At 37.3% G+C, this 23,114-nt stretch overlaps 1 protein-coding gene across 1 annotated transcript; it reads right to left on the bottom strand.

The window, feature by feature from the left end:
- Positions 1 to 8,507: 8,507 nt before the first annotated feature.
- sim1a (SIM bHLH transcription factor 1a) lies at positions 8,508 to 19,455 on the bottom strand. The gene is made up of 12 exons (XM_055054558.1): positions 19,231 to 19,455; positions 18,172 to 18,604; positions 16,846 to 16,928; positions 16,557 to 16,646; positions 16,251 to 16,359; positions 15,939 to 16,024; positions 15,403 to 15,602; positions 15,158 to 15,264; positions 14,842 to 14,989; positions 11,452 to 11,608; positions 10,960 to 11,347; positions 8,508 to 10,633 (listed from the first exon to the last, which is right to left on the bottom strand). The coding sequence occupies exons 2-12, from the start codon at positions 18,344 to 18,346 to the stop codon at positions 9,891 to 9,893; spliced, it is 2,286 nt and encodes a 761-aa protein (XP_054910533.1). The 5' UTR covers positions 18,347 to 18,604; positions 19,231 to 19,455; the 3' UTR covers positions 8,508 to 9,890.
- Positions 19,456 to 23,114: the final 3,659 nt, after the last annotated feature.

Raw genomic sequence — 23,114 nt, 5'->3', positions numbered from 1 at the left:
TGAGACAAGAAAGAGGAGTATCAGGTTGTGTCCATTGATGCGGCAGGGCCCGGCGTGTGTGAATGTGTGCACTGGTTCTGTGAGCCATCTGCCTGTCGCAGGAAACATGCCATGTAATAACGGAATCATGACCGTGGAGATCAGGGCCCCGGCAGGGAGCCTTGTATTCATGGAGCTTTTAAAGGCAGCCATCCCATACTGATCAGACACGCCCAGTGGGTCTCTTCCTTTTTCAATACTTTTTTAAAAATGATTATTATTCGCCAAAGACTTGTGCACCCCTTAATTCCACGTTCCCAGCCACATAGGTTGTGGACTTCTTGCTGCTAGGGGGTTGATGCGGTCACCAGGGTCAGAGGTGCTTGTTGGAGGTGAAGTTCAGACAGTGAGCCCATCTGATAGGACCATCTGGACGAGTGACCTGACATAATTAGTTATTAATTCTCCTCAGAAAGGGGGAAAGAGGGGAGGCGGTTACACGCGGTTAATGCTCTTACTCGCACTAATGCTGTCAGCTCCAGGATTACAGACATAAGCGGGATTCTTGTGCGATAGAGAAATGAGAGGAAATGGGAAGCAGATCAGAAGTTTTCCACAAAGCCCAGTATGGTTTTAACTTAAAGTTAACTGTGTTTTACACTTTGCTTCAATTAATTGTTTTTATATTGCAGAATGATATACTTCAAGTTAACAAAGATGCTCCATGCTATGTCAGCCTAGACTGCCTAAAAATGCAGCCCAGGAAAAAAAAAAGTACACATTTCACACTGCCTAAAAAAAATGTTTTTTTGTGCTTCAGTTTAGGAAAATTACGTTTCCCTAAAACTTAATTTTTACTTAATAAGTGTAAAAAAGCCTATTAGGCTATTGAATTTTAGATTGATTACATAACTCTGATTTACTGACTTTGTTTTTATTACTATTATTATAACTTGATATAATATATATGTCTATATATATAAAAATATCTTTATATATATATATACATATTCTCATTTATTATAGAATGAAATTCACAAATTTTTGCACAAAAGCATTGAAATCCAGACAAATAATTTGACAAATCATAATACGCTTTTTTATTGATCCAAAGCTCACTGGAATCACAGTTTAAAACGTAAAGATCACAAAACCATCCTCATAGGAAAGCATGAACAATCTGAAAGAGTAGATCTGAGTGTTACTTCTTTGGATTGAAGTTCAATTGTATGTTTTCGTGTTACTTTATTTTGCTTTAAGCGTAGACACGTCTCTTTAATGTTCCTTGATCTGTTTAATTAATTTACATTGTTTGAACAATTTCTGTTTAATTGTAAAATATTTACCAATGCACCAGATAATTAGCTTTATCTTGGCACTACTACAAAGTGGGGCTCTGAGGTTTCACAATATTAAATAATAGATAAATAAACAAAAAAATATTTAATATGAATCAGCACACAGGTTCTATAAAGATAATATCCAGTTGTGTTCAAGAGAACAAAAAGAAGAAGAACAAGAATGAAATGGGAAAAATATGTCAGCAGTTACTACAATGTCTATAGGAAGTATGAGAAAAATTTGGAATGTGGTTCATTGATAATTATCCTGTGAGTGTTCAAAAGTTGATTTGGAATTTCCTCCTTTTTTTCCCAAAAAAAACAACAGAAAAAAAAAAAAAAACATCTGGTGCTCAACTCCTTTTGCTGCAAAGTGTCTAATGCTGCCATGCAGGGCTATAATAGTACAGTGTCAGCGAGCGGCCCCTCCTGCCGCTCTACTGCTGCAAGGGAATCTCCTCATTGGCATTCAAGGCTGCGACTTGGTGCCGTGGAGCACCGGCACCTTCTCTCAGGAGACTCTCTCCCTGCTCTCTCCTCTCTCCTTCTTTCTCCTTGTCTTTCTCCTGCACTTCTCCCTCTCGTGCCTCACACAGCTGTCACAATATCTGCTCAATGCGAACACTGGAGAAGTCGCAAGATTAGAAGAGCCTCACTGATGTGACGCTCCTAGAGCAGGAGATTTCGAATCAGAACGGGCTGAAAGGCCTCTTGTGAGAAGCATTAAAGCAATCTTGAGATTTGTAAATGGGTTTGTATTGTGTATGTCGCACAGCTGTGAGTGCACCTGGGGATCCTACTGAAATTCATTGTAAAAAGGTATGTGTAAATCACATAAAACGCTCTGACAGCATCAGAATTTGCTCTACTCTGGTTTTGGCAGATGGGCCGTGCGTTTGCAGCACAGTGAGATGGACCAGGATCCAAGCAAACAAACAAAAACAAACAAACAAACAAACAACCAACGTACTGGCATGTGTTGAGCATTTTGCAAAGGAGTTGGAACAAACAGTGACACAAGAGAGCGGAGAGAACTGGAGAGAGAAGACACAGATCCTGTGTGGCTCTGTGGATTTGGAAAGAGTGAAAGCACAGGCAAGAGCGCTGATACCAGCCAGACTCAAGCTGTGGGCAAATCAAGCGTGAAATCGGGAACAAAGGGATTCATGGGATTGAAGGGCATTAGACTCACACTGTCTGAGCCTCAGAGGTGTGTGTGTGTTTGTGTGCTAAAGAGGCTCAGGATGTTGTGTTTGTAGTCTTTTTAATAGCCTTATTGCAAAAGGATTAGGCACTTTTAAATTAAGGTGGCTTTGTTTCACTATTAGAAGGCAATCTACCCTTTTATTGCAATTTTAATTTGAATTAAAATTCCATTAGAAGGATTCTTCACCTTTTTCCTGAACATTTATTTATTTATTTATTCATTTATTTATTTATTTGTTTGTTTTTAAAACAAACAATGTCGATACTTTGAACTTTTCGCTCTCCGTTCATATGACAATTTAAATACTGAAAATTTATATGGTTTCATGCAAAAGTAAGTAAACTTGAATATATCCCTTGTCTTCTCAAGTAGCTGGTGAATAACTTGTTTTGTTTCATCAAGGCCTTCAGCTGTCTCACTTGTCAAAAAAATCTAGATTATGTATGTTTCTCTCAATTGTGAAACACATATGTGCTTAAATGTCATATATGATTATACAATATTTAATACAAATAATACATTTAATATTATATGTCTAAATGTCACATAATACTATAAAACATTTTATAGTGTCATATGGTATCATATGACACTATATAGTAGTATATAATGTCATATAATACACTACAACATAGTGTATTATAATATACACTATGTTATGACACCCTGTAACATGTGTTATATTATATGTTGATATGTGTTAATATAGTGTAGTGCAGTATTTACTATATTTATTTATTGTAAATATTACATATTAGTAGTAAATATTGTGAGCAATATTTACTACTTGCAGCATTTATCTAATTTCGTATGAATAGTCATCATCTTATTAACACATTTTTCAAATTTCTTTTATAGCATCATTTTAATTTAACACTGCCAACAACAAAGTGTGCAGCTATTGGCTTTCTTGCTTATTTGTGAAGCAGAAAAATCCACTGTAGTCTACCTACATGACAATTTTACATTAAAACTAACATTACATAGCTGGTTGCCATTTCAGCCTTTACCAGTAGCTCATAATGCAAACACTAAAATGGTCAAAGGCATGAATTTATATGATACTGTTCTGGTTATACAGACCACTTGAAGCTCTCTTTCACTTTAGCCACATTCACCCAGTGGCACTCAGGAATAAACACCAGATCGCTGAACAAGGAAATAAGTACCTTGCCCAAGGGTGCATGAAGCTAGAATCAAACCAACTACATTCCAGTACAGTACCTTCTCAAAGCTATTCATTTCTAAAATGGTTATCTGTAGATTTCTAAATAATTTATTCCTCACATAAAGTGTTAAATGCCTTGCCTTCAATACTGTCAAAAGTGCAGTCTGTGATTTTAAACTTGTTATGAATGCATAATCCGCACTTAATAGGGAAGTTAATAAATTATAACACCATGATGTTACCACCAGATTTAGAGCTTGTGGTTGACTCAGAATGATTCGGTCTTCCTGTTAGTGAAGGTCTCACATTTACTAAAAGTCGCACATTCTGGTGAAGAAACGTAAATTAAAACTTCTCTTTTAGGTTTGAAATAGGTTTTGTTTATCTTTTGAAGCAACAACGAGATTGATAGCTCCACTTTTTATGTCTGTGGTGGATTATTTAGACGTGGATGCTTCTTTACAGTGGCTGCACATGTTAGATTGCCTAGAATCAGCTGCGGAGTGACTTAAATCTTAGGGAGCTGGTCTCTGAACATTTTTAAAAGGCTTTAAATGACTGCATTCCAGATGGTTTAAAAATGTGTGCTCAGTTTTATTTGCACTTTTACATTTGAATCGAATTGTGTCCAAACTCATTTATGTGATGCTCAATTCCCTCCTGCAATCAAATTGTGGCCAAATAAAGAACAAATAAAAGTGTTTGAAAATTACACAAAAAAAGACAGAGAAAGAAAAGTATAGAGACAGACAGAAAAGATTTTCTATACATTTTGGAGAAAACTACAAATCGTTTTCCCACACTGAAACATTTCACAAGTCTGTAAGTATCCAGTGAGTTTGTGGTTGTTTGAATTTGTTGGAATTCAAATATATATATTTAAAGGTCTAAATTTGAATTTAAATCCATAATAACTCTCTATATAGAAACTCTTCTTCATTCTACTAAATATCCAAACTTATAAAGAAACTACTTTGTTTCATCCAGTTATTTGTATGTATTTTTTTTAAGCTCAAAGTCTTTGGACCTGACATTAATTATAGAAATTATGCAGAAAATTAAGCTTGAAGTGTTTTTTTGTTTGTTGTTTTTGGTATAAGACATCTAACATTATATTTTTTTCCATTTAAAAAAAATCTCTCAAATAATATTTCTTTTCTTGTTTCCATAAAAGATCATACGGCTTGCTTCAAAATATTAGATATGCACTGAAGGGAAAGTACATGTTTCAGCAATATATATTATGTTCAAACATAATATTTTTATAATATTATAGTTTTTTTTTACATGTTCTTCATGTTGTTATCAGAGCACATCACAGTCCAGCATATATTCTCACATTTTTATAAATATGCACTGACATATACATATATAATTATCAGTGCATATCTATTATTATTAAAAATACACAAATTTATATATTATACTCTCGCAAGATAAGCTTTTACACTACTGTAAAATTTGTCTGTTCTCTAAGTACTTTCCAGGCAGCATTCCTAATTAAGACAAAAATAAACCTTATTTCCTCTCCAATTTGCAACTTGACCTCAGTTTCCTGACTCAGCCAATCAGATCGACCAGATGACCTCAATATCCTGGTCCAGCCGATCAGAACATCTAAATGTCCTCTGGTGACGAGTGGCTTGCTGTGGAGGTGTCGCTAGATGTTTTGCTTGGATGACTTTTCCCAGGTTTCTGGTTTTATACCCTCTCTCAACTGCTGGTGCCTTTCGACATAAACTGTTTGTTTTGGTGCTGCGATTCCAAGGGTTGACTCCTTACAACGTTTTTGTTTTTTGTTTTTTTTTAAGCTAAATTTGAACAACCCGCAATTTCCACACTGATTTATGGGGAGGAGATTTAAACAATTAACATGTCAGTTCACACTGAAAAAGGTCATAAAGTACACAGACGAGCAGAAAACATGTTGAAACATTTTCCTGTCCGCTGCTCCAAAGCCGCTTCATGAGCATGACTCCTCACTGAGTGCCAGACTGAGTTATGGAGGTTCTGGTGGAGAAACACTTTAATTGTTGTATGAATATGCAATTGTGCCTCATTCCTGGACCTGAAATCAATCACGTGGACATTCAGCAGCCCTTCTGAGTCTTGCCACCTGCCTTCTCAAATTTTGTGGTTATTTATGGAGGTAGGAACCATTTTTCCTTTTCTGGGGTTTGAAACCTTGGAGCTTTAAACTGAAATTACCATAATGTAATAATATTCGTATTAATCACATCTTTATCATGCCTATGCTAATGGGTGGATATAAAACTGGTTTACGCTTTTATTTTATGTGCAATACCAACATGTGCTTTTAATGATGTCACAAAATACAACATGATATTTATTGGTTTAATTATATGTGAAATTAAACCCTGAATCCTTGATCTCCACTATGGCATATTATGTTGTGGTGATTGTTTTCTTCAACAGTTAGAGCAAAACACAACAGAGTCAACGGGAACATACAAAAAATACAAAGTTATTTTGTGAGAAAGCGTTTTATAGAAGCCAGTAAAAGTTCTGGCTTCAGGGATTCACCTTTCAGCAGAACTTTGACCACAAACTTATAGTTAAAACAGCAACACATTGGATTATACCAGTTAAAACCTAGATCTCATAAATCCACTTCACAATTTGTGCTAAATCCAAAATAACAGCTAGTAATCTAGCTTGCAAAAAAGAAAAATGTACTCTGGATGTGCATAGTTTGAAATTCACTCAAATTAGATTTATGAGTTCAAAAGTGGTTTTATAAAGTGTTTAGACAAGTGAGGTGAATACATATCCATGTTACATCTTTGAGAGTTTTAATTAATTAATAAAATGAAAATCATATATTTGGAATATTTGCCTATTGTGATAATTTTTATTACAAAAATTGGACAGAAAACTGTGAATCTTCTTTTTTTCTGCAGCAGTCTCTTTCTCATTCACTAATTAACAGTTCCTTTCTTTAGACGGAGGCTAAGGAGGTCTGGAGTAAGGAGCCATGAAGTAGTTGGGGAGGTGAATGGTGGGGAGTGAAGTCTGGGCAAAAAGCCCAGTGTTTGGCCTAATTTGTAACTGGTTCTACATGTGAAAGCCTTCAGGGCACATCAGGCAAAAGCTTCAGTATTTGGGGTGGGGAGGGAAAGGGCTCTGATTTTTTAAGAATCTTAACAGTAGAGACACTTTCACATACGCAATCATTCACACACACGCTCTTCATGAACCTTGATGATGTCAGCAGCTGAGTTTTGCAGCAGTTTTGCCTCCTGGAACGACGGCAGAAGAGGGAAATCTGGCAGACCATCACAAAGTTATGTCAATGGTGACTGATGGGAGGTCTGAATCCAGGCCAAAACCGTGTCCAGGTCCCGAGAACCTCTGACAGTCAGCCAGACAAGCTCTCCAGCAACATGTGAGTATGTTGCATACATTAAAATAAACCATAAGAAAACTGTCCTACAGTTAATGTGAAAGATCCAACGGAAGAAATGTGCTTCCGCAAGTGTTTTGAGAACAAAGTAGTGGTTTGTAATTGTACCAAATCACTAATGTTTTTAATTTCTAAAAAACAAAATTACATTTGTTTTTTCTTTTTAAATACACAGCTTACTACGGCAATTTTATTATTGCTTCTCTCAAAATCAAAGAAATCCAAAATGCATTCTGGGGGCCAGCTGCGGCCCCTGGACCAATTTTGTGTGGCCTTGGACCCCAATTCATCAACTGTCTATATCTGGCTGGCAAGCACAGTTATTAATGCAGATCAAGATTTTCTTTCTTCATTCTTTTTTTAATATATTTTAAGACTCTTTAAAATATTGCATAATTAAGTTATTGGTGAGAATGCAGAAAAAAATAAGTTGCATTTTGGAGGCAGGGGGTTTAATGAAATAACACTCTTAGGAAAATTCAACTTGATAATTTTGTCCTGTTGTGCAAAAGATTTGGACACCAATGCTAACTACCACTGCATGCAAACTGTGACTCTGTTTTCTCCATGTATTCCCTCTATATGACATGATAATTAACATCAATGGGCTAATACCAAAATCTGGCTATGCACTAAGTACTGAGGTCCCTTGCAAAGGATTTATAGATCTTTAACCTTTACATTTCAGGGTTTAGCCACAAACTTCAGCATATTTTATCAGGATTTTATTTGAAAGACCAACTCAATTTACTGCATAATTGTTTAGTGGAAACTGATGCATGTTTCCAAAATATTTTAAGAAATGATTGATGGTTATATGTATTCGGCCCTTTTCACTTTTGCAGCCCTAAATAAGTCACAATACACCCCACTTGTATAGTTTAATATTAGTATAAATAGGTTTTGGAACGTCTGTTAGCTCAGTAATGTCAACTTTAATATAAAGAAAAAAAAATGCAGCCAAATAGTTTGTCGTAACTTGGGAGGTGCTGCAGAAAATCCAAAATTTAGAAAAATCTGATGATGAATAGGGCCTTCATAGAAGACTTGAATGGAAAAAGCCAGAGCAGAAAATAAGCCATGACTTAAGTTTGCAGTTTGACGACAATCTCTTGTCAAAACACATGAAACAAGATGCTATTCATGATGAAAAATTAACATTGGACATCACAATTCCCACATTGAAATGAAGTGGTGTCCCTGTGCGAGGATGCTTTTCATGAGCGAGGACGGCAAAGAGTTGATGGGACGATGGATGGAGCAAAATAAAGGAAAAACACCAACTAAAAGACTTGAGCCTGAGGCAGAGGTTCACCATTGAGCAGGACAACAAGCCTAAACATTTGGTCTATCAACTTAAACACCAATGAAATGTACAGACCGAGTTGCTGAATTGTGCATACTTTTGTGATTTGTGATAAGATTTTTTTATTTGCCATAATGAGCAGAAAAAAATAACAGAAAAAACAAACAGTATTTTTTTCTCACTCTTTCTTTACTATAATGTTTTACAAAAAGGTTAAAAATTAAATTAAATTGAAACAAACAAGAAAAAATACACAACTAATTTAACTTAAATACTATACATACATCAATACTTCTATCAAATGTCAAAGGTCTTGAGCAGTAGCATTGTGTGTATGTGAATGAAACATAAACAGCTGAGATAATTGATGTTTTGTTTGCAGCAGTTTTCAGATCAAGGTCACATTTTAAGCCAATTAATAAATACTTTTAAACTTTTTCTTTAATAAAAATGAATATATTATGTGATTATATTTAAAAAAAAATTAAATGAGAAACTAAACTTTTTTTAAAAGTCTGTACTGATTATTGTATCCCTTTAGACGGCCATGCTTTGAGAAAACTAGCTGTTGAAGAATAGTTTTGTAATCTAATGCATACTTTTCAATTTGGTAAAATTAAGACAACAAAAAATAAAAATACCTTCATTTGTTCCACATGTTTTGGATGTAACCAACTTCTCACTCTGTGCCATGCTGGCCTGCAGATTTTGCTCATTTGCATGTCAAAGAAAAATGTTTCCTTTTGTTTTTTTATGCTGTTTATTTATTTTTTCATTTGTTATGGTAATGATGGTCTGATCCAATCACAGAAACTGTTTTATTTGCACCAGAAAATATTTCTATTTCGACTGAAAATAATGGAACATGCAGAAAAACAGTCCACCGACTAATAAATACAAGGAAACATTGACATCTTACAACAGTGAAATGCAGATCTTTCCGTTGTTGCACTTTAATGCGTTTGAGGAGCTTGGAGATTTTCAGGTAAAAGGGCAATGGCACAGCACATTTTCCTACAGTCTGTGGAAATCATGTCCTGGACAGATTAACTCAGATGTCCAACGATGCGTGAGGGGAGTGAGACAGAAACATTTGCTTGATGTTTAACCAGCCTTCTGGTGGGAGAGTGCACAGTTCACCACCGTTAAAATAACAGCAACTTCCTGTTGTGGAGCAAACTTTTTCCCAGTGCCACACAGTGTATAAATATTATTTCCTTTGAGCTTTGGAATATCATCCTCTGACCACAAAGAAAGGAAAATGGTGTAATGCAAGAGCCTGACATTTACAAGCAGTGATCAATGGACCACCAAGGCGACATCAGTCCAACAACAAGGTGTCTTGCATCCTTTTGACAACATATTGTCTCTTGCACCAGACATCTGGTCACTGATATTCACGCATATGTGGCCATCAGCTGTACCATCCTCATTTAGACAACATAATCAATCTGCACCAGAAACTGTCAGCTGCCGTTGGTAATGATAACTGAGGTGGCCTTGTGTCCTTGCATCTGCTCTGCCTGCATCCTCACATGAGATGCCACGTCATACTGGACTCCTCCGCATGCCAGGCTAGAATAACTCCGCAAGTTCTCTGGGTCATACAGGTGCTCCAGGGAGTACCCGGTCAAAGCATAAGCCGCCTGCCTTTCCATCTGCTGCCTCTCCTGAGCTGGATACAGCAGGGGACTACTGTGGACTTGTGCAGGGTGAGGTGACAAATCTGTCGGCATGTAGTCTTTGGTTAGAGGGAGGCCAGGCCTGGGGACACCGTCAGAACCGGGGCTGCTAAGGCGAGACACTGACACCGGGCTGGTTGTGTTTTCGTCGTTGTCGTGGGAGCCGATCGCTTTGACGCTATCCCGGTGATGAAGGCGCTCTGATGGGAGGTCGATGCTGGGAGCCCCTGGACCACGACACACCACGCTGGGCATGGTGAGCTGAGAATGGTGGGGTATTGAGGAGGCGAAGCATGGACTGTGAGTTTTGGTGAGACCTGAAACATCCAGCAGCACCTTCTGTTGCTGCAAGCGATTCTCTTCCTCTTTAATCATTTGCTGTGTGGCTCGGATCAGGGTCTCCATCTTGCTGGGTTCTCGAGGACTTGATTGGAACTGGTCACCGTGATAGCGCTCACCCGAATCGCTGGTAGACCCACCTCCATCAGGTGAACTCACAACACTGTCGTCATCCCAGTGGCCCCGTCCTGCACAGAAAAATGAAGTCAGTCTTAAGGATAAACAAACATCTAATGTGTAAAATCCTGCTTTCAGTGCATATGGAATCATGATCTGATGTCTTGATAGAGGCACAGTGGGGGAGTTGTTACGCTGTTTAAGGATGTGAAATGTGAAATAACTTGGCTTTCAATTGCAGGCAATTTTTGAACAGATGGTAGCAATCGCCACACTGGCAAGAGACAGCGTAAACAACTTAGCATGTCCCATAATAGCATTTGGAAGCTACCAGGAGAAACAAGGCCAGAGCTATTTTCAGAGACAGATGGTTGTGGTCTCAACCCTAACACCTCACCATGAATGGCGCCATGGTAGGATGTGATTTCATAGCCCTCACTGTTGTCCACAGAGAATTTTGGAAGTGACAGCACAGAACGTGTGGTGTCCCACCACATCTCTCGACCCGACTGAGGTGTCCCCAGGAAATAACGGCCTCCTTGGCATCGGACACGGTCGCAGGTGGTGGTGTGAGGGTGAGCTTGGGTGTGGGCGAGATCGTCTTCAGATAAACCCAAACCGTAGCACAGGGATCCGGAGTCAGGATACAGTCTGTAGGCGCAAGATGCCTCGGCAGCCTCACTGGGATCCAGCAACTGAGGCGAGGCTGAGTCTGTCAGGGGACTCCCCCCCCACTGGCTGTCTTGGTCAGATTCTGAACGCTCTGGATTAAAAGCTGTAAATTGCTGGAAAGACACAACATCACAGTTTGAATAATGTCTCTAACAAGTTTCTGGCAAGCAAGAACAAAAACTTTCTTTGATTTTAGCTCCATAAGACAAGCTTTTACCTGTGGATAAGGTGATACTCTAGATTTCGCCTTTGACTGGGTCAGACGGGACTTGGACATTTTTCTGTCCTCACTGTGACTGTCAGCATAAGGGAAGGCTGGTTTAGTAGGGCTCATTTGATCCAAGGAAAGCTGCATTCCTTTATACTCAGTGTCCCTTTAAAGAAAGATTACAAACATGTTAGATATTGACAGAAAACTAAAGTTTAGAAATTATTACAGACTATGATTTATTTTGTGGTCTTCCAGTGTCTATAACATAACTAAGAAGCAAGTTCTAAAACTTGCAACCTTCAAGCCTTAGATAAGAAAAATGTTCAATGTTTTATAATTTCTTCATTCATTTGCCTTTTAAAATTATCGCAATACTCCCATGCAACTTATTATACTGTTCAGCTTCTACTCAAGCAAAATGAAATTTGTATGAAAAGCTAGAGAATTTAAAAAATGCATTTGAAAAATGTGCATTTTTCTTGTGTTAAAGCCTCTTTACTCAAGACAAGTACTATAACTATGTTGCTTGAAATGGGTTTATCCAAGTTTTCACTTCACAAAATTATTGTTATATGAAAAACATTCAGCAGATAAATAATCATTAAAGACACAAAAGAACACAGCTTATTTTGATTAATAAGATGGAAATTATACGAATGAAATTTACATTTTTATATATATATTTTATATATATATATATATGTAAACTGTGCTACTGAATTGCTACTGAATATATATATATATATATATATATATATATATATATATATATATATATATATATATATATTCAGTAGCAATCAGTAGCACAGTTTACATATATATATATATATATATATATATATATATATATATATATATATATATATATATATATATATATATATATATATATATATATATATATATATATATATATATATATATATAAACTGTGCTACTGAATTGCTTTTGCTTTTTGCACTAAATTGAGATTTGAACTCTCACTTAACTTTGGTTCCAGGATTTATTTAGCTATTTACTACTTTTGCATGTTGATATCTCTGGAACATTTCAACAAACAAAATTTAATTGACTTGTGGGGAGCATCTATCTTCTTTTTGTAAAGTAATGATTTACATTGCAACAGAGCACAGTAGACATTCCAACAGAATGTCACAGACTTCAGATTTAGTTTAGTTCCCTGCCCTTCCACAAAATCTGGTGAGATTCTCCAAAAATAAAAATAAATATACTACTTAAGGAACATGTATGTGGAATGCCAGGCTATTGCTACAATAGCCGAGAAGCAGACTTTAATCTGTGGCGTAAATTCCACTCAAGTCCAGCGTGAAACTAATGCTTTTTAAACCGGTACAATGTGGATTTAACTACTGTTTGCTCATAAGTCAACATTAGGTCCTAAACAGCCACAAAGATTGCTCATGCCTCAGGTTGGCTTTCTTTACATAGAGTGTGAATGTGTTAGAAATTTTATTTTTATTTTATTTATTTATTCTTTTTAAATAAAAGTTTAGGGGTTATGAATAATTATAAATTATGCTGGAAATTACATGTGAATAAAATGTCAAAACTCTATTGTGACATAATAAAGGCTTAACTTTAGTTTTTAGTATAAATAAATGTATTTTGAAACTTTGTCTAAAGTGTAAATAAAGTTCAGATTTATTGAGCAGCAAGTGTTTCATACACACTTCTTTTTAAACATTCATGTATATTTTAGCCTTCCTTTAGCTGAAATGTTTTTAAATCTCTGGAAGTTACTTAATTATGTCACAATGATTCTAATATAGTCTACTAACTTTTTATCCAACTGTGGTGTCTGTGTTGTAGCCAGTGATGTCATCAATGATTAATCAGCAGCAGATATCATAGATAGCATACAAAAATCATCGTATGGTACAAAAACATCCATAGAACAAGACATCAAACTGAGGAAGGCTAGTTATTCATTTCTGCAGTTCACCTTTTACCACAATGGTGCTAAAGATATTGTAACTAAACATGCACTTGAAGACCTTTGTTGCAAAATGCTGTCTTTAATTAAGCAACTGATACAAATTTTCTATGCCTATTAAAAGCTTTTCTTCACATGCATGCATCCATTTAGCTTGTGAGCCCTATAAGTAACTGTCCTGCAGCTGCACACTCCAAGTGTTGCTGTCGAGGGAGAGAAAAGGCTTCCTGTGTCAAGTGTTCAGCAAACATGAGCCTATTCTTAACTTATCGCATCAACAGTATGAAATACCAGCTGCCTGGCATTTTAAACCTTGTGACCCATCCCTGACCCTCTGGAGCCAGCCTCTTTAATACAACTCTAAATATGACCCAATTCTCCTTTATAACACCTTGGGGGAAAGGCTGTGTTTGGACAGTCAGTGCACAACATGAACACTATTTGTTCTTGCAGGTACAGTTGCAGTGGCCCGTTCTGAATCCTATCTGAGTCATGGCCGACTGTTGCCTGAGCCAATAATGCCAGACCTTTGTTCAAACTCAGTATGATAGCCAAATTCCACTGTGTGGTCCAAAGCAGGGCACTTTGTGTCTGAAAAACAGCTTTCAGCCAACCAGGAAGAATGATTTATTTATGGATTCTTGTGGGGTTACAACACTGTCTGAGTTAGGTGATTGAGTAGTTGTTTGTTTCTTAAACAAAAAAAAAGACTTTTTTTTTTTTTGGCACCTTTCGCAGGGTGCAGAGTCCTGACACTTTCATGTCATACCTAATTATCTCCAAGGAAATTCCCTGTCATTTTAATATAGTTCCTTTGTTTTCTCCTTACTGCATTGAGAAAATCAATACCTAGACCTCAGCCATGGGCATGCATGCACGTACACACTCAGACGGCTTTACATTGCATGCACTCTCACACAAGCACACACAGATCAACCAAACTTAACAAGTAAAATCCAACATGTGCTACATCTATGAGATAGCTATTGATTTCCAGGTTACCGTTTGATCGATTTTGCTTTCCTGAGACTGCCCAATCGATTGTGACAGTAGAGGGTTTTTGATGGGGTTGGACCCTGATGTTTGTTCTTGCTGTCTCGAAGGGGCCTGAGTGTGCTTTGTGCTTTCATAACAGAGAACTGCCTCAACCTTGCAGTGGCAGCATTTGGTTGATTTTTGCATAAAGGCTACAGACGAATAAGGACAATGTTTGCTTCAGGATACAAAGAGCCTCTGGTGTGATAATGAGAGTGTATGACATTATTATTTTTTTTTGATCTTGCTAAATATTTTTAATTAAAACCTTTTTTTTAAGATCCTGACTTCTGTCATGTCAACAACAGCATCCTAACAGAGTTTAACTTTTATTAAATAAATTGAACAAATGTTTTAAACAAGCAAATGCTAATTAAATCATTTCCCTCCCAAATGAGACTCACGTGAGAACGTAGTTGACACTGACGATACAATGAGGCCTTGAAGAGCGGCTGTTGTGGACAATGGTGGCATAACTCTGGACCCAGACCCAGCCACCGTGCTTGGCAAGGAAACGGTAATACTTAGTCGTGACCTGGCCTTTTACCAGCACTGAAAGAGATGTTAAAAATAAAAAAATTAAAATACTCTCACTAAGGAGATGAACGATTTATCAGCTTGCATTCTCTGAGTTTTTGTGTGGGTGGTGTGACTGTCAGCACAAGTTAAGGACTAAGAAGAGCCTGAACTACTTATGGTAAACACAAAAGTGTAACTCACAAAGGTGATGAGCACAGCGGAGGTGAAAAATATCGCAGCTGTGGACATGATGGTATAATGTTTTCTCTATAAGGTCCTGGGGCTCATAACCCGTCAGCTCAGCTACCCTGAATGCAAAGTGCACAGAAAGGGATGAAAATAAAAGTCACATTTGCCCTGATGCACAATTATAACATGCATGTATTACTATAAATATTATCTATGTCCAGAAGCGTAATTGCATAAAATTTGTTCTCCCACCATACCTTGAGTCCAGAAAAATGAGCTTCATGTCTAGACTGGCCCTGAACATAAACATGTTGCTGTGCAGTTTTATTTCTGTCACAGCGCTGGGCGGCAGAGAGTGACCCACCGCCACCAGTCCCACATTCTGGTAGCAGCCCTCAAAAGGTGACATGTCCAGACTGTACTGACGGATCTTCAGGTAGCCACTGCAGTGGATGACCTGTTGCATGGCAGGAAGATTAATAGCAATTGTGAGGTGAAATTATTTTCCCAAGAGATGTATCCCAGCAGGAATAGCAGAATTTTAAGTCAAAAGTGTCCTGCATAAATTACAGTCTTATAAAAAAATATTAAATGCATGACTGTTAAACTATAACCACTTTTATAAAAAAAAAAAAAATCCAGGTTACATAACGGCACAATAAAACACTGAGAATGCTAAGAAAAATGTGTGAAGGCTATTCGTTTGAGTTCATATTTTACAAACATTCTAACCCAGTAATATTACAGTCTTATTAGTTCTTAGCTAGTAATAATAATTCTGAAAATGTGCTACCTTGTATCCTCCACTGGTTAGTCCGGCATTTCTTTTTGCCAGCACACATTTCATCCTCAAAAAGAAAGAACGTTCCACTTCATATTCTAGAGAAAAGAAAAAAAAAACATTTTAAAACACCTAAAGTACTCATTTGTATAATAATAATAATAATAATAATAATAATAATAATAATAATAAATAATAATAATAATAATAATAATAATAATGCAAGTCCAATACACACATCTGCTGTTTGTTTTTGAGACTCATCATATTGTAAATCCTGTCAAACAGCGTGAGGGGCTCTTATTATGAAACGCGGCTGCATACCTTGTACGAAATGTGAGTGATAGGGCTGATGTGGCGTCAGCACGGCAGTCATTTCATCATGGTCGGCAGGATGCACATATTCATAAATGCTGTTCCCGGTCAACTCTACCTGTTGAGAACAACTCAAGTAATCAACGGAGAAGTACCGAGGAGAGCAGCCACTACAAAAAACAATGGGAATTCAATAATAATAATAATAATAATAATAATAATAATAATAATAATAATAATAATAATAATAATAATAATAATAATAATAATAATAATAATAATAATATCTGAAAGTAAAAATGTGAGAAAAATGACCTGAGACAGTCCTAAATGGACCGACGCTGTCTCTGAGATGTACATAATCTTCCCATCCGGAGCCACCACGAAAATGAATCCATCTAACGTCTGTAGTAAACAATTACACAAGGACAAAATACAGAAAGACATGATTTTTTAAAAAAATATATAATATACTAAAGAAATAATAATAATAAAAAATGAATAATTTAACACCAGGATCTGATGTTGGTTATCATTTTAGTTTGAGTTTAACCCGTGTTCTTTGGCTCCATATCACGGCACATAGACATTGTGATAAACCTACCTGCAATAAATGAGATCCGAGTTCCCGTCCGAGATTGTCCAAAGATCTTGTTCGACTCGTGTGTCCCCACGCCTCACCAAGACCTTCAAAAGCATGTCACATTATTATTATTATGATTATTATTATTATTATTATTATTATTATTATTATTGGAAGCATATTAGTATAAAATATTACACGAAATGTTGTTTTGTAAATACAGCACAGACACACAGAGACCCACACACTCGTGCGCAATGAGGAAGCTTCCGTTTTAATGACCAATTTACAGTAAAATCATTTGTTCTCCCTGATTAGAAATCGCTCCCTACTTGTGCAAAGACTGAAAAGACTCATAAAATAGTCGCCGCTACGATTTGTCATCTCAGAATTTCCGCTTCGTGTCCGAATGAATCATTTTATAAAATTCACAGCGCATAAAGTCAGTGGCGAAAACAATTAATTCGGTTACACAAAAAAATAGAAATTCAAGTGGAGCCTCGTAATCCTGGATACATTTCCACTGCTGTAAATAAAACTTATTCTCTGTGCAAACAGGTTTAGCGTCATGCCCCCCAATTTGACTAGATTTCCTTTTTTATTTTGACTTGGTTTTCTTTCCTACACAGCATTCATTTCTTCCTCCATCTCTTGCGTTCAGTATCGCGAGATGAAAATATCAGAAAGTTCCAAAAAAAAAAAAAAAAAGAGCCAGTTGTAGATTTCATGGAAGATCAATTGTTGAATTTGTCTTCTAGAAGACAGGCAATGAGGGGGTGAAAAAAAAATTGTAGCCAGCTCCTGCTTTCGCGGCCTTATAGGAGACTAGACGCCTCGCTGCGCCTCCTTCCTAATTACTGATTGGTATTCTCAGTCACACATGAGAAGAAACCTGCAGAGACCCGTGTAAAAAGATGGTGGCAGATCGCCTCATTTGAAAGCAGTGAATTACAAACAAACTATAATGCATTTGTAAAGACTCCCTGTAGATCAATGACAGAATGGCTTCGCATCAGAACTCCTGGGATTTTTTCCCCTCCTTATAGCCTAAAGACTGTTTTGATAAATGTATTTAGTTTTATTAGAATATAGATTACCCTGAATGTTATTCTTAAACCAGTTGATTCCATGACTACATAATTGAAAGAGCGATGTTAGTTTTTAAGACTTCAGCTATTTTTTGGTCTGTTTTTATTGCATTATTTTTATTTTGTGTGCCTTTTTTTAGCTGTTCCGTTAGATTTACGGTCGCATGAATAGTTTCGTCAAGAAAGAGCTGTGTATGGGTGCAATGGATCGCTAATTTGGCTTAAGAAAGCGGCGCGTAATTGTCTTCAGATGGCTCACCCTGCGGGAAAACAATCCTCATCTTTAGGTAGCTTGTTGTCAGCCTTATTATGGAGGCTTTGTCGAGCTGGGAGGTAATGGCCGACGGAAGAGGGAGCATTTTAGCCAGTTCATAAAATTCGCTGTTCTCCTTTTCTCGTCTAGTCCTTGCGGCAGTCTTGGATTTCTCCTTCATTTTCGGCGCCTCTGTAGGATGTCCTCACGCGTCTCAACTAACGGCGGTTCACAGCAGCAGCAGTCGGCTTTGCTTCGTTTTCATTGTCTTGTTTGTTTTATTCAGATCGACTTGAGAAAAATATATATACATGTATATACACACACATATATATATAGCCGACGAACGGACGTAAACATGTGAATCCAACGTGCGTAAACATCCCTGGAAATCCCGAGTTCAGCCTCCTCGCTTCAGCCACTGGCCTTTATCCATGTCCTGCGAAACAGAGAACCAGACAAACATTTTTGTGGATAGCTTTCCAAGAGAAAACAGATACTTTACTCAGCTGAACATTTAGTCAATGTTTAATTTTAGGCTTTAACTTATTTCAAGAAGCTGCAAGCTGCTGTAATCTTGCACATTATTTTTTTTTTTTTAAAAAAAGAAGTAATACATCCTGAATAAAAATGACTATTTGACAAAATAAATATATAAGAGCAGAATCACATACAATAAAGATCATTTACTTATTTTTTAATATTTAGGAGAAAGTAAAATCAATCTGTCTGATGATCTTAGATTTGGCATTTCTCGCTTTAATGAAAGGAGCGCCGCAGGCCCGTCCGTCTTAAGACTTTCTCCAACCTTCATTTTCAATTTAACATGCAAATAATCTCTCGATGGGTGACATTTGCTAACATTTCTTTAGAGGAAGCACACCATGCTACAGATCGTTGATGTAGCGTCAGGGAAGTGACACTTGACCCGACACGGATTCTCAAACACGCAGAACCAGCGTGCAGTCCACTCAGATCGGTGGTGCATTTCTTTTATAAAGCTGATCGCAACGAAATGAGAAACAAACAGCTACATCAAAATGAAGCGAGCGCACTCATTCCTACCAGAGCGGATAGTTTGCGTTCGCTGATCCCCGCACTTGAAGAACAATCGATCCCGTGGCCCTTTAACTGCAGCCTGTTGGGAATTTCACCTGTCCTGAACCGGGTTCAGTATCTGTGGTCCCGGTTCAAAATTGCACTCGGCTCCTCCTGGATTTCCACCTGGAAAGGCGAACGGGCCGTGCGTTGCATACGCCTCTCCAAATTACAAGACGCGCAACGAGTGGCATTGGGTGCCCACCAAACCAGCTCTCCTCAACTATCTCTGCGTCAGCTCTCCGAGCGGCCGAACGCCCGCCCACAGTGCTCCTCTACTCTGCTCTGATTGGGCGGAAGAGTTTGGAGTCGCTATGCGATTGGACACGTACCGTGAGTGTCAGATTTTATCTCGCAAGGTATGCGCAGCCCTTTTTTTTTTTTTTTTTTTCTTTTTTTTTGTTTAGCCGTGCGCCGGTGAAGCTTAAATGTGATCTTGTTGTGTTTTAGTCATTAACGTGGAGATGATGGTTCCAGATGAAATAGATAAATCCGTGCTATAGCAGAGGGATTTCTGGCAGGTGAGAGGCTAAACACGAGTAGGGGTGCCTCTAGAAAATTATGCAAGGGTTTGTGAGATGGGGGACCACTAATAATCTTGATGTGGCACATTATTAGTGTGATGGAGGTGTATCATTTGAATTTTGAAACTTAGGTTTTATAAAATAAATAAATAAATAAATAAATAAAATAAACTCTCAATGACTATAAACACTAAATAAAAATCTTGATTGTCATTATAATTTTTTGAACAACCTAATAGTCTATAAGTCAATTTCTTTATGTGCTTTAATGAGAGTACATAAAGAAATTGTTCTATTTGGTCTCTGTAACATTTAGTGTTTATGGTTTTCAAAATATTTCTCTTTGACCAACAAATATATGATGTTGGTCAAAACTAAACTACAATGAAAATCTTAATTATTTAGATTTTTTTTCTGACCAACATAAGTTTCTTTTATCAGTACAGTTTAAGAATAAAGTGATTTGTTGAAGTCGGATCAGTTTTTCTAGAACTCTTCCAAATCTGCAAGTAATCCAAGTAGAAGTAGAATAAAAAAAGTAAATAACTGAATAAATATATGACTAAATCTTGTTATTCTCTCTCTTAACTCCTTGCATAAAAAATATGTGTGTGACTCTGAGGTGCGGCCGTCCCCTTTTAGCTGCGCCACTGTGGAACATATCAATGTGACAGGAAAATACAAACAGATGATGAGTTTAATTAACTAATAGTCGAAAATAACACAGCATTTTCTTTTCACTTTTAATTAATTAATTCTTGCAAAAATATGATGTGGAAACTCAGTTTCCTTCAGACATTCATAATAAACACAACTAACTGTCTAATTCTGGTAAATGTTCAGCTTTTTAAATTAATGCAGATTATGTATGTCAAATAAATTCAAATTTAAAATAGTGGAAAAAAAAAAAAAACAAAACAAAAAAAACAAAAGCAAAAAACATCCGGGAAATAGTCGTAATGTAATTGTTTAATGTCAGGGAAAAAGTATTTAGCAGTTAGTTGAATATGTCTAAGATAGTATGGCACATATCTATATCTGTGCCATTAAGTGATATAATTAAAAGTACACCGTGTACACCAATTTGGCTCCTCTTCGTATCACTTTGTACCCATGAAGTATCTCTCAGTCGCAGAGAGGTTGGTGACTCCTGGTGTAACTTAATCAGAAACACGAAGCCAGCGAAAATAAAGTGCAGTAAGGGTTTTGAGTTTGAAGGAATCAGCGCATGCTCAGCGGTGCTGCTGGTGATTATCAGCAGCTTTCACAGCTTTTCGCTCTTCGTCCTTGAGTATCATTTCAATGCTCTTTCCTATTCTTGATAAGACTCAGGTGCCCACACTTGACCTAAAATGCACCTCATTTTTATTTTAAGTTCGTCCCTAATGACTTTTTTTTCAGTGTAGTTTAGGCTACTCCCTATTAAAAGCTGCACTAAACACACAGAGGCTTTATTTGCCATTTAGAGCACCAGGTTCGCGTGTGCCCTCGGGCTACAAAGCAGGTTCTATTCTCCTTTTCTTTATTTAAATTCTAAATGGAAACACCGAGGTTGGATTTGCATGATGTTTTGCGCCTGGAAACAAATAACCTCTTTAAATCTCTTTCTCCCACTTAAAAAAAAAAAGTCTCTCACACACACACACACACACACACACATACACAATCTCATCAAGTCAAGTCAGTCCGCTTTGTCTAAAGTTATTTTGGAGCTGTAAATTTCCAAAAAGACAAGTGCAACACAGTTTACACTGAGCGTCAACGCTTCCAGAGCTCATGTAATGGTCCTGTGTTCGCCAAGAAACACGTTGGTGTGAGGATTAATTTCCATGTTGTGAATCAGATGAGAGCGCCGCGGCGCATGTAGTTTTTTAATTAGTTGCTGGGCGCTTGGATGGAAAAGAGGGAGGGGGTGGAGAGGAGGAGGAGGGAAGAGCAGCGGGCTCGGTGTCGGGGGCGCGGACGCATGATGGTGAGCTCATTACGCACATAATTAGCGCTTAAATTGGTGCAGCATCCTGTCTTAATTGGAGACTCTCCCACTGCCCGGGAGCAGATATTGCTTGTTTTATCTGAGTAGAGGCGTACATGAATGGTGCCCCTCCTGCCCCTCCCACCAAATCAGACACAAACAGAAAACCGTCGTTTTTGTTTAGCTTATCAGAAACACCAACAAGTAAAAATATAAAATCTGAAATGAATTGAGAATACAAAGTCAGACTAGTTTCAACAATATGCTTTTTGAAAAGTAAAAATCGAATCTAAACCAATCATCCAAAGGAGCGATGTGCCATCAAACATACTAACATGCTTAATATTTTTATATATTAATTTAAGAGAAAAAATGAGAAGGATTAGGAATTAATAAAATGATATCGGACATCATTTTAAACAATCTCTGTTCAGTAGAGTGAATAGAGATTGTTCTGTTGGTGTGTCCACTCCTGAGAAATGTGTAAGATTATAAACTATAAAAAATAGCTGCTAATATCAAGTTTTAATTTGCAACTCAGGAACCAATTTAACACCTGTGGTCAAAATATTCCATCCATCCATCCATCCATCCATCCATCCATCCATCCATCCATCCATCCATCCATCCATCCATCCATCCATCCATCCATCCATCCATCCATCCATCCATCCATCCATCCATCCATCCATCCATCCATCCATCCATCCATCCATCCATCCATTGGGGGACTACAAGAGGTTGCAGAATGGTCTGATCAGTCTGAATATTAAATTTTACGTTTTCTGAAAAAATGCAATCCAATCCTCCTTGAAAAACACAGAATAGCCATTTAAGTCATGATATTGTGTTTTGGGACGTGGTTGTTCAGATAGATAAGGTCTCCATCACTCATTAGGTGTAGTAGAGCTAGGACAGGTTGCCAGTCACAAAGCAAGAACAAACAACCATGCGCACACATATTTCTCCTGCTCTGAAGAGCACAATTGAATATGCATTTTTTGGATCGTAACCAGACATCCCAAACTCCATGCAGACAGACCTTAGGCCGGTAGCCCAACTCAAAACCTTCTTGCTGCAAAGAACCAAGTGCTGCACTTTCCAGTCCACTACCAGAGGTTTGCTTACATTGCTGACTGCACTTACAAATAAAATAAACAAATATAATAACTAACTTTCATGATCCACCCAAACTCCATCAACATGTTTTAATTTTTCAATGAGTTCAAAACCTTTACCCAAACTAAATGATCCATAACAAGTGAAACTTCAGAGTTTCAAGCACAATCCGGCTTCATTTCTACGGTTTGTGCTCTGGAGTGACAGCCTGTCAGAGTTTCAGAATTTTTTTCAGA

This window comes from Poeciliopsis prolifica, unplaced genomic scaffold (genome assembly GCF_027474105.1).
Source record: "Poeciliopsis prolifica strain line A6 unplaced genomic scaffold, Auburn_PproV2 SCAFFOLD039, whole genome shotgun sequence".
NCBI classification, from domain to species: Eukaryota; Metazoa; Chordata; class Actinopteri; order Cyprinodontiformes; family Poeciliidae; genus Poeciliopsis; species Poeciliopsis prolifica.
Note: the sequence above shows the minus strand (reverse complement) of the source record. Positions and strands in the feature narration are given on the sequence as shown.